The sequence below is a fragment of the Hyla sarda genome, chromosome 5, assembly GCF_029499605.1.
Source record: "Hyla sarda isolate aHylSar1 chromosome 5, aHylSar1.hap1, whole genome shotgun sequence".
Lineage (NCBI taxonomy): Eukaryota > Metazoa > Chordata > Amphibia > Anura > Hylidae > Hyla > Hyla sarda.
In genome coordinates, this window is record NC_079193.1 from 305,271,146 (window position 1) to 305,284,210 (window position 13,065).

Below are 13,065 nucleotides of genomic sequence, written 5' to 3' on the forward strand. Positions count from 1 at the left end.
GCTGCTGCTGCAGATTTTGTACAGCATGAAATACGCTGCGTATACGCCAAGTGGGAACGTGCCCTAATGGGAATCAGTGTCACCCGCACTAAGCTGTTGGTATAGGCTGATGATAATGACACTTACCTATTACTGATCCATCGCTCCATCCACTTATTATGCTCCTTATTCAGGCGGCAGGCTTATTGCATTGGCAGCACTCCAGGAGCACACTGACAAGAAGCAGCAGCAGTGACATCAGTGTGCTCCTGGAGTCCCGACCATGCACTAAACCTGCCACCTGAGTGAGAAAGATAGCATGCAAATGGGTCCACAGATCGGACATAGGTAAGTACTGCTATCATCAGTGTCACCCGAGCTTCAAGCCTGTACCAACAGGTTAACAGCATTGAACCTCTGACAACCTACTAGGCCAACCAGCTGGGCAAATGTTTCCTGAAAATGCAGTTTCACTTTAGCGAGTAGCATGCAATTTTTTTTTTCATTGTAAATTATTTGTATACTAAAAAGTAGGCTCCGATAAAGTTTCAATGGTTTTTTTTAATGTAAATTTGTCACTTGCGCACATAGGATCGTTTTTGGAGAAAAACAAGGTCTAAAATGAGATTTAACTGTTATGGAGTAGATGCTAACAGGAACTGGAAAGTAAATTTTTGTGGTAAGTGCACTTTGTTATATGTTATGGAATAAACCAACATGCTAGGGTATGTTCACATATGTTCTGACACTACTATATATGTTAGAAAAGCAGAATGGTATGGTGACGTAAAAGTACTACAGGGAATCTGCACCTCGATTTCATTAACCAAATATACACTAAAAGTGACAATATTCAATCCAAGTCAGAAGTTTGTATCAGTGGGGGTCTGGGCACTGAGATCCCCATAGCAGTGGTGTGGCATGGGGGGGCCGGGGGGGGGGGGCGGCAAAGAGTTGCCCTGCGGCAAATTTCTTGTGGATTTGGCTTGGAAATGCATTGCTGTTTATGAGATGGCACATTTTCGAGCATTCCTAGCTCCGGCATGTTTTTCCGGCACTACGCTGTCTGTGGAATGTCCGTGTAGAAATTTTCCATGTGTGAACATACACTAATACAAGGCACCAGAGGACAGCGTTTCTTCTTCTGGAGGAAAGCTAATCTGCACAAAAGCCATACCTACCAACAGACTAATTTTGCCAAGACAATTCTGACTGCAAAAAAAAAAGGGGTCTGCAAAAAAAAATGGGGGGTCTGCAAAAAAAAAAAAAAAAAGGGGGGGGGCGGGCAGGTGTGTAAACCCTGCCCAAAAGGGGTCTGAACTGGCTACAGAGGCACGGCACAGGTGCAATGTTTCACTCTGTTTACGGCTACGTTCACACATTTAAAACATTTTGCTGCAGTATTTTTGTTTTCTCAGTGTTGACTGTGTTGTAACAACCTTTTATTTTTATTCATTTTTTTACCTACAGAGGAAGGTGCTTCATTTAATCCATGTGACAGTACCTACTGTGGTCCCTATCCTGAGTCTGAGCCAGAAGTTAAGGCTGTTGCTCAATTTATCCAGAAAAGGAGAAAATATATAAAAATTTACTTGTCATTCCATGCTTATGCCCAAATGGTTCTCTACCCCTACTCATACCAGTATGATGCCATTCCCAACTACCGATGTGTGGTAAGTCATTGTATAATCACAATGATATTGTATATCAATTAGTGGAAGTTTTTTTTTTTGTTTTTTTGTTAGTAATACATAATACTGCAGATGTCATTATAAAATGTTGGGTATGTACATTGTATTTAAGGTATTCCCTTTCTTGATTTACTGTTATACCTGTACAGGAATCAGCCGCACATAAAGCCGTCCAAGCCATAAATTCTGCTTATGGGATACGTTACAGACATGGTCCTGCATCCAGCACTTTATGTGAGTATATGATGGGAAATCTTTATTCTACCTTCTCTCTATTTCTTAGAGGTGCAGTACATAACATTCCTACTGTACTGATCTGTAACTAACGCCATAATAAAAAGCTTTGACTGTAATAAATTGTGTATTCATGATATTTAACCCGCATTTATACATGGCATATCTGTTAAATAATTCAAAGGAATGAAAAGGCATGGTCCTTACCAGTGGAGCATGCAATCTCTTTTTATTTGCAGAGAGGAAAAATTGAAAGTAACGCACTCACCCTTATTGTAACCACCACATGAAGATTTTATTCCATAATGTGAACAGGAACAAATAAATGAAGCCGGGGAGGTAGGAGAAGAAAGAGCTCAGGAGAGCTTGTGGTGCAACGGTCCCGTTTCACAGGATTGCCCGCTTGATCACGCCCCACTGGGGCGTGACCAAGTGGGCAATCCCTCGAAACGGGACCACAGCTCCCCAGACTCTACTGAACTCTTTCTTCTCCTTCCTCCCCGGCTTCATTTATTTGTTCCTGTTCATATTATGGAATAAAGTCTTCATGTGGTGGTTACAATAAGGGTGAGTGTGTTATTTTCAATTTTTCCTCTCTTTAAATAAAAAGAGACCTACATTTAGCAGACAAAAAATGGTCAAAAATGATGTGTGTAACATCAGCCAGGTGCCCCATACTGGGGGGAAAAATTATTCCAGACTGAAACACGACATAATATTATGGTCAGATGTCAATTTGACAGGAGTCAGTAGGGAATTACGACATGCCATAAATGCATGGCATGGGGTTTTGTTTTTGTTGGTGGTTTTTAGGCTCAGTGGCATTTTTTCAAAATTACAGAATGCTCTGGAAAAAAAAACACATGAAAGATCACCATGTCAAGAGTGAACGGAGGGGCTGTTCAGGCAGTAAAGTGTGCAGTTAACTGGAGTGAGACCCAATGCAATCTAAACTTTTAAAGAGTACCTGTCACCAAATGACACTTTTAATATAGTGTTCCTTGTGTAATTAGCAGACATTTTCCCATCACTTGCTTTTAAAATTATCAACATAAATATGTTTAAAATGTTATATAAAACACGGCCACTAGGTGGCTCTGTTCTGTTCCCTGCCACAATTAATACAGCAAGTTTGGTCTCCTCTCAGCCTGGCAGGAGTCCAAACTCAGGAAGTTCTTCTAGCTGTACAGAGCTTGACAGCTGCACAGAATGTGAAAGCTCCACAGATTCTCACAAAAAGTTGCACAGACTGAAACCTGCAGAAGAGCCTTACTGAATACTGCACAGACTGAAACATGCACAGAGCCTAAGGTCTTCTATTCATCACAGCACTGCAATCTTGTGAGGGCGGTAGTGGTCCCCAGCAGGCTTCAGTCATGTCATGCCTACTGGGAAACACCTACTTTCTTCTGCTGGGAAACACCCCTTTCTCCTGCTGGGAAATTGCACTATGTGAGCAAGAATAAAGGTATGATACACAGCTTTTTAAACCTCTGAAGGGGTGTTAGGAGTAGTTAGGGAACATAGCCGGAGTTAGATGAGAACAGTTTATTTGGTGGTAGGTACTTTTTAACTTGTGTAGACAACAAGTCAAACCTTTTCTCAAATGACAGCGACACTTTAACAATATGGCAAGTTGAATAAGCATGGCTAGGTCAGGTCAGGATGTCTGTCTCACCACATGCAGTGGTCTTTTTTACGTTAAAAAGATGAGTGTGTGGGTTAAAATGTTGTGTGTCTATGTACTGGCACAAATAATACTCGTTCATTTTCGGACACTGGCGATGACTAGAAGACAAGATGTAAGACAAAGTGAAGGCCGACCAGTCCAGTCCTCCTTTTTAATTTGATTGTCCTGCCTGTGCTGTCTGCTATCTTTGGTGTTAGAAGTTTAGTCAATGGATATAAACAAGAATGTTTCCATTCATTGACAGCAAGCAGAAAGCCTTGAAAACTATGAAATTAAACCCCAAAATATATTAGAAAGTTTATAAACTTACTTTGTATAATGATTAATCTCTACTTACAACCAGAACCCTTCAAGCTGTGTTTACATGAATAATGAGTTACCTGACACCCATTCCCAGGCTTCTTACTTATGCAAGCAATACCTTGTGAGTTCTAAAATAATGAGATACCAGAAGAGAGATAGGGAAGCAGAGACGTCTCTGTAGTACAGGGCAGGAAATCTTAGTAGCTCCAAACCTGTTAGAAATGCAGAATATATGACACAAATACTCACCTTTACATTATCAAGCCCTTTTATAGCATTTATTGATGTTTTTCTAGCCCCTTACATACTTGCATTTAACAAAACACAGAGATACAATTAGAATGATGTTCCATTCTGAGTCACGGCTTGGACAGGACTTCACACAACCGCTGAGGTGTCTCATTCCCTTCTTGTCATTACAGCAGATAACAATAACAAACCCAACAACACTTCACAAAAGCTTTCCACCAATTACTGGTAGTTCATGAATATGTAAATCCTTTTCTTTCAGATTTGAGTTCTGGCAGCTCTATGGACTGGGCCTATAATATTGGCATCCCATATGCCTTCGCATTTGAACTTCGAGACAATGGATATTATGGATTTCTTCTACCTGATGGTCTAATCCGGCCAACTTGTATAGAAACAATGCTAGCTGTTAAGAATATCACCATGCATTTGCTGAGGAAATGTCGCTAGTAAAACAGAAACATATTGTTTTTTATTTTTTTATTTCTATGTTTTTTAATGCATGTGGAAGGGAACCCCACATTACAATACAGAAGATACCGTTCCTTTATTAATAAAATATTGTTGCTTTGTTTTAAAATAGTAATACAAGTTATATTCCCAAAAGTCAATATTTCAAATCTCCTCTTCCTTCAGCAAATCATAGGAAACACCTCATCAGAGCAGGATTTTGAACTTGTAGAAATATAAATTACAGGAGTTACCCAGACATTTATAAGTGATGGCCTCATCAACATTAGATCTTAGCATTCCCACGTATCAGCTCTTTCAAGAGGCCGCAGTGCTCCAGTGAAAACCACATCACCTTGTACTCCGCCCCTAGACATCTTATCCCCTATCCCAAGAATAGGGGGTAAGATGTCTGATCCCGGGGGTCCTGCTGCTGGGGACACCTGTGATCTCCCTGCTGCACCCGGCGTTCAGTTAGAGCGTTAGGTGCAGCGCCGGAGGCTTGTGATGTCACTGCCATGCCCCCTCAATGCAAGTCTATGGGAGTGGGCATGATGGCCATCACGCCCCCTCCCATAGACTTGCATCAAGGGGGCATGGCCGTGACGTCACGAGCGAGGCGTGGCCGTGACGTCACAAGCCTCCGCCCCCTGCATCGCCAGTCATCCAGCACGGAGCAAAGTTCGCTCTGTACAACGGATGTCTGGGGTGCCGCAGCCGAGATCGCGGGGATCCCCAGCGGCAGGACCCCCATGATCAGACATCTTATCCCCTATCCTTTGGATAGGGGATAAGATGTCTAGGTGCAGAGTACACCTTTAATTGTTTACCAGACACAGCACTATACATTTAGTTGTGGCTGTTTCTGGTATTACAAGAAGTGATTGTGAGTGGGACTAAGCTGCAATACCAGGAAATACATTTAAAGAATGTAAAGAAACTAGACCGTGAATTTCTAAGGGTATGTTTCTATATTTTCACTAAATTTAGGAGAGCACATGATGTTTTTGAAAGGACATCTTTGCACTAATCATTTTTAAATATTTCCATTCCAAATAGAAAATTAAGCAACATTTAAAGAATCTAGAGCATTTTGCTGCTGCAGTGTCTGTGTTACTCCCTTACCTAGGTGGCTGTCCTGCTGCTTCTGACAACATGCTTCTCTTGGCTGTTCAGATATAACACAGCAAATTACAGTACGATACATGGTAGGCTGTAAAAACATCACCCACATGTAGACATTTTTAATTAAGTAATTTTTCATATGGAAAAAGGAGCATTAAATTCACAGCCTGTTCCTTTTGTTGTGGAGATGCCATGCAACACATGCAGATTTTACTACAGAATTGCAGCAAGATCTGACGAAGAACAATTCTGCTATGTCTGAACTTTCCTAAGACATAGCAGCAGAGAGGGGAAGGAAGTTCTCACAAGTTGTAACATATCTGAATGTAGATACATAAGAAGGCCGACACAGCAGACACTTTGTAGGTGGAAGGAGTGGAAATCACACACCTCCTCAACATCAGTGGTTTTTCAGCACAAAGAGGAGGAGATCTCAGAAAAGCTGAAGTAAATGAAATTAGTAAAACTGAGTTGAAACATAAAAGCTACTGGAGACAGCATTTTCCTGTACACTCAGACTACACCTCCTGAATGTATTAGTGGGATGGACAAGACTATACATCCTGACAGTGTTAGTGGGAGGGACAGAACCACATGAAAAAAGTCTGAATCTAGAAGCAGGTTGCAAATAGCATATTAGAGGGTCTGGAAATGAAAAAAGAAATTAATACTGTAGTCTGAAACATGAATCTTTTATTTAACTCATGGTAACCACTAGCATATGTAAAAATCAGGGTAAAAGGTATCCATACTATAAGCTATTATGATTACTAAGTAGAATCTCAACTTGTGCGGATAGTGACAGATCCTCTTTAATGCTCAAACTATCTTAATGATAATTCTTTAGAATAAATTAAATGGAAAAACCTGACTCCAATGTGCACGTTACATTCCAAAGGAAAAAAAATAAAATCTAAATAGTCCAGAACAAAAAATTATAGTACAGGGCAAGGGCACAGACATGACACCATTTTAGGTTGCAGCTGACGTATGGGCAAAACTTTTTGAGGATACAACTGTTCACAGGCAGGGTTGTGACAGCATGTCTCCATCATATCAATGCCAATGTTTGCTCTGTGTTTTTATGATTGTTTAACTATTAAAATTGATTCTGACCTGCTGTTTAACGTGTCTCTTGGGGTGTGCATTCTTTAATTACAATAAATCCTATCTTAGTATTGCAAAATTCCGATTCCGGCCACAGAAAAAAGAATAATGACATTTTTTTCTGCGGAAATGCATTGCCTTCTATTTCCGAGCTGTCCTAAAGTTCTGAAACTTTCCAGGTGGATATTCTGCAAAGAGTATGCGATGGGAACATATTCTTACAGGTTGTCCTTGAATCAAAGTGGACTTGGGTTGTCCATTCATTACATGGGTGGCCATTAAAGAGGTACTCCACTGGGCAACTCCACTGAGCACTGGGGGTTGGCCACGCCCATTGTGACATCACGACCACGCCCCCTCAATGCAAGTCTATGGGAGGGGGCGTGGCAGCGAGAAAACAGCGTTCGGAACATTTAGTTCCAAGCGCTGGCCAGTGGAGTACCCCTTTAAGCTGAATATCTGCTCAACAGATCAGCAACCTGCACATTCCTCTTACCTAAACCAGTTGTTTTCTGGAGGTCTTGAAAGCTGGATCCGTGGAGATCAGCTGACCATCATGGGATCTCTCTGGATTCACACACAGTGTTTAGCTAAATTTTTTTGTGGCTTTTTTCTTTTTTGGCAACAAATATTGTGGCCAGATGCCAATTTTAAACCTAAAACGCCTGTTATGGCATTTCTGGTGGTGTTTAGCTCTAAAAGACCAACGTCAGGTACATATATATATATACATATATAAAGAATACAATTGTTTGCCTGTATGCCTCAGTTCTGAAACCACTAAGACTACCTACCATATTTGCTTTGTGAATCTGTAGCCGGTTAGAAATCATTACTTCTGCATGAATTTATAGCCAATTCACTTCAATGGAATTGAATTGAAGTGTATTGGCTATAAATTCATGCGGAATGTTCATGCAGAATTCAGTGAAGAACTTATGTTGTGTGAACCCGGCCTGAGGCCATTTTATTAACAAAGCAGAGTAGTTGTAGAAATTTCAGCAACTGTCCAGTTCATCAGAAATACGAACCGGTCCACACTGCTCCATCTCCATCCGGAGTCTGCAGCCAGTGAAGGGAGCACAAGAATGACACTGAAAACAATGGGACAGAATTTTTCTGGGTGGAAATTCTGCAGGGTGGATGGTGCTATTATAGTCACCCAGCAGCAATGAAGTTCTATTACGACCCCCCCCCCCCCCCCAGATATATGTGTATATGACTGGGCTGTAGAGTCTGGTAAGTGTTGATGAGATCACTTGGGAAGCTGGACTAAGCGCATAGACAAGATCCAGTCATTCCTCCTGAGACAGCAGAGGATGATGCATTGACTTGGGAGGGAGGGAGGAACTTGAGACAACACCACACTGACAATGAGAGGACTACACCACTTTCTGTCAGGGGAGGTCAGGCAAAAAACAAGCTGAAGCCAGTACAATTTGTGATAACACTAGTGTATATTAAGAAGTTATTTGTCTTTGGGTAATATTTTTATTAAAATGCAATTTTGTCGTACAGGAATTCGTATGGGAAAATGTGTGGCATCCGCTTCCCATAATCTTCAGTGGGAATCCATGTCATAATTCAGAATGTGAAATATGGTCCAGATTTTTTCTGACATGCTCTTGAAATTTACAATTTGTTACTTCTTTCCATGCAGATTCTACGTCAGGTAGCCGGGATATGGATTAGCCCATTTGAATGAGACTAAGGCATTTTTATTTTTTTTTCAAAAGACATATGTCTCAAAACCGGACCAAACCGTATACAACCGTATATACTTCTGTACGGTTTTAAACCGTATACGGTTTGAAAACAGATGTACGGTTGCATACGGTTTAATACATTTCTTTTAAGAATACGGTTTTATATTTGTCTTTTTTTATATTACATTAAATAAAGTTCTTTTTTTTATTGAATTTACAAGGAAAACTGGGAGTAGTTTTCTTCGGACTTTAGCCTTGCTTGTGTGGTGAAAGGAGAAGCAGGTGTTGTACAGAGCTCAGCTATTTTTCTTGTGTGTATACATATTCCAAGATGATAGTTGCTCCATTTTTGTGTTTACAACTTCAAAATCTGCGAGAGGGAAAAGGAGAGGACGAGGCATAGTTTGCGGCATCCTTATTGGGTGCATCCTTTGAATCTGGTCCGTCAGCAACATGGAGCCTTCCACTGCCTATATATACAGTTAAGACAATACCCAGAAAAATTCCAGAATTACCTTCGGATGTTTCCAGATTCGTTTGATATCCTAGTGAGTTTGCTGTGGTCAGACATTCAGCGCCAGGACACCTATTTTAGGATGGTGGTTGCACCTGAACAACGCCTGCTAGTCACCCTCAGGTAAACACTATTTTTATTGTTCCTTCTTTTGTATGATGAAATATGTGCATGTTGGCTGTCTGCAAGCTGGGCATATCTGTGTGCCCCCAGCTGTTTCAAAAGAATATGCTGTCTGGCCATGCTGTGATGCATATGAAAAAGTCCTATAGTTAAGGACAAATTGCCGCAGGTGATGTGGTGATGTGAAATATATGTATACATGTTATTATGTTAAAGTATATGTGGTAATATGGATCTCTTGCTAAAAAATTGGAGTGAGATTTATCTGGGGATGAAAAGTTTCCTCCAATTCAGGGGCGGACATATCGCCTGTGCAGCCAGTTCAGCTGCACAGGGGCCCAGCGTGAGAGGGGGCCCGCTGCCCTCTCCAGGTCCGGCCCCAGAGGCGAGCATTAGGCAACATACCACCGCATACTCCCCGACCACAGCAAGTTTGACAGCACCCAGATGGACGCTGCGTTCAACCACCCCTGCAGCCAGTGGCGTCTCTGGGGGGGAGGGGTTAGGGGGGCCAGAGGGGGCCACGGCCCCCTCTACATCATGATTGCCCCCCCCCCTTGTGCCCCCCCTAGCAGCAGTAGGTCACTAGCAGCTCTCATGGCCACCAGTAAGGGGCCCGAGCCCCCGCTGCACCCGCGCCCCCCGGAGCCATCTGCTCCGGCATCCTTTTTTTAAATAAATCTTCAGCCTGCAGCCCTGTCACCACGCAGGGGCCGCGCTATGCAGACTGGGAAGAGCAGACAGGAAGCTCCTCCCCCTCTCTCACTCCCCTGTATACTGGACCTTGTGGAGCAGGCCTGCTGTGTGTATACAGGCCCGGACACCACCAGTATGGAAGACTTACCTGCCCAGTGCCCACTGCTCATGCTGCCCTTTTAAAGTAAGTAACTTGCTTGGGGGAGAGGGGGAAAGTTGTAGTTCAGTGTTTCCCAACCAGGGGGCCTCCAGCTGTTGCAAAACTACAACTCCCAGCATTCCTTTGGCTTTATGAGCATACTGGGAGTTGTAGTTTTGCAACAGCTGGAGGCCCCCAGGTTGGGAAACACTGATCTATCTATCTATCTATTATATATCTATCTCCTATCTATCTATCTATCTATCTATCTATCTATCTATCTCATATCTATCCATCCATCCATCTATCTATATCCATCTATTTATGCATCTATCTATCTTTCTCAAATCTATCTATCTATCTATCCTCATATCTATCTATCTATCTATCTCATATCTATCTATCTATCTATCTCATATCTATCTATCTATCTATCTATCTCATATCTGTCTATCTATCTATCTATTTCATATCTATCTATCTCATATCTATCTATCTCATATCTATCTATCTATCTCATATCTATATATATCGATCTATCTATCTATCCATCTCATATCTATCTATCTTATATCTATCTATCTCATATCTATCTATCTCATATCTATCTATCTATCTATCTAACTCAGATAGATGAGAGATAGATAGATAAATAAATAGATATGAGAGATATATAGGTAGATGGATGATATATAGATAGACAGATACATATATATATATATATATATATATATATATATATATTTATATATATATATATATAGATATGAGATAGATAGAAAGATAGATAAATAGATGATATATAGAGAGATGATATATAGAAAGATACATAAATAGATGGATAGATAGATGATAGACAGATCGATAGATAGATGATAGATACATAGATATGATATAGATGATAGATAGATATGATATAGACAGATAGATAGATTAGATAGATAGATAGGAGATAGATGGATATGATATAGATAGATGGATTTGATATAGATACATTTATATGATATAGATAGATAGATCAGTTTCCCAACCAGGGGGCCTCCAGCTGTTGCAAAACTACAACTCCCAGCATTCCTTTGGCTTTATAAGCATACTGGGAGTTGTAGTTTTGCAACAGCTGGAGGCCCCCTAGTTGGGAAACACTGATCTATATCAATCATCTATCTATTATCTATCTATCTATCCAAAAAAAATAAAAAATCAAGAGACCAGCAGCACACAGAAAAATTAGTGCAAAAAAGGTGGAGATTTATTGCATTATCCCAGATTACAAAAGAAGCGACGTGTCAGCGACCTCTCGTCGCCGTTCTCAAGGAGCTTGTACACTGGGATAATGCAATAAATCTCCACCTTTTTTGCACTAATTTTTCTGTGTGCTGCTGGTCTCTTGCTTTTTTTTTTAGTACAAGTGAACCTCTCACCAAGGTCCACACCCAGCGTGCACCATTGCATTGGTTTTCTTAATTTTGTTGTGCTGCTCTTCTGGAGTTTTTTTTTATTTATCTATCTATCCATCTATCTCCTATCTATCTATCTCATATCTATCTATCTCATATCTATCTATATCATATCTATCTATCTATCCATCTATCTATATCCATCTATTTATGTATCTATCTATCTTTCTATTTATCTATCTATCTATCTCATCTCTATCTCAGATAGATGAGAGATAGATGAAAGATAGATAGATATGAGAGATAGATAGATGATATATAGATATATAGATAGATATGAGATAGATAGAAAGATAGATTAATAGATGATAGATAGATAGATGATAGATATGATATAGATAGATAGATGATAGATAGATATGAGATAGATAGGAGAGAGATGGATAGATAGATGATTGCTAGAGCAGTGTTTCCCAACCAGGGGGCCTCCAGCTGTTGCAAAACTACAACTCCCAGTATGCTCATAAAGCCAAAGACATGCTGGGAGTTGTCGTTTTGGAATAGCTAGAGGCCCCCTGGTTGGGATACACTGATCTATCTATCTATCTCATATCTATCTATCTCATATCTATCTATCTCATATCTATCTATCTATTTATCTATCTATAGCGATTAAAGGAGTTACAATTGTTTAGTCTTGAGAAGAGACGTTTAAGGGGGGATATGATAAACGTATATAAGTATATAAATGGCCCATACAAAAATATGGAGAAAAACTGTTCCAGGTTAAACCCCCCCAAAGGACGAGGGGGCACTCCCTCCGTCTGGAGAAGAAAAGGTTTAGTCTAAAGGGGCGGCACGCCTTCTTTACCGTGAGGACTGTGAATTTATGGAACGGTCTACCTCAGGAACTGGTCACAGCAGGAACAATTAACAGCTTTAAAGCAGGGTTAGATACATTCCTGGAACAAAATAACATTAATGCTTATGCAGAATTATAAAACTACATCCCTTTCCCTTATCCCCTTACATCCTTCCCTTCAATCCCCTGGTTGGACTTGATGGACGTATGTCTTTTTTCAACCATACTAACTATGTAACTATGTAACTATATATCATCTATCTATCTATCTACAAAACTAAAGATCCAGCCGCACTCCCAGATAAGGTGCAAAAACAAAGTGTTTTATTCCCCCATGTATTTGTGACGTTTCGATAGCATCCTGCCATCTTTATCATACGTACAGTTGTACATTCTGTAGTCTCTGTGACATCACTGTGCTTCGTAATAAACTGTGACATCACTGTGCTTCGTAATAAACTGTGACATCGCTGTGCTTTGTAATAAACTGTGACATCGCTGTGCTTCGTAATAAACTGTGACATCGCTGTGCTTCGTAATGAACTGTGACATCGCTGTGCTTCGTAATGAACTGTGACATCGCTGTGCTTCGTAATGAACTGTGACATCGCTGTGCTTCGTAATGAACTGTGACATCGCTGTGCTTCGTAATGAACTGTGACATCGCTGTGCTTCGTAATGAACTGTGACATCGCTGTGCTTCGTAATGAACTGTGACATCGCTGTGCTTCGTAATGAACTGTGACATCGCTGTGCTTCGTAATGAACTGTGACATCGCTGTGCTTCGTAATGAACTGTG

At 40.7% G+C, this 13,065-nt stretch overlaps 1 protein-coding gene across 1 annotated transcript in view; it reads left to right on the forward strand.

Annotated features, from left to right (window-relative positions):
• Positions 1 to 4,958, forward strand: part of CPA6 (carboxypeptidase A6) — a 242,752-nt gene extending 237,794 nt beyond the window's left edge. Inside the window, exons 8-11 of the mRNA XM_056522125.1 lie at positions 571 to 658; positions 1,450 to 1,652; positions 1,820 to 1,904; positions 4,409 to 4,958. Of these exons, the coding sequence (XP_056378100.1) occupies positions 571 to 658; positions 1,450 to 1,652; positions 1,820 to 1,904; positions 4,409 to 4,596 (564 nt within the window). The 3' untranslated portion in view covers positions 4,597 to 4,958. The remainder of the gene's footprint in view (positions 1 to 570; positions 659 to 1,449; positions 1,653 to 1,819; positions 1,905 to 4,408) is intronic.
• The last annotated feature ends 8,107 nt before the right edge of the window (positions 4,959 to 13,065 follow it).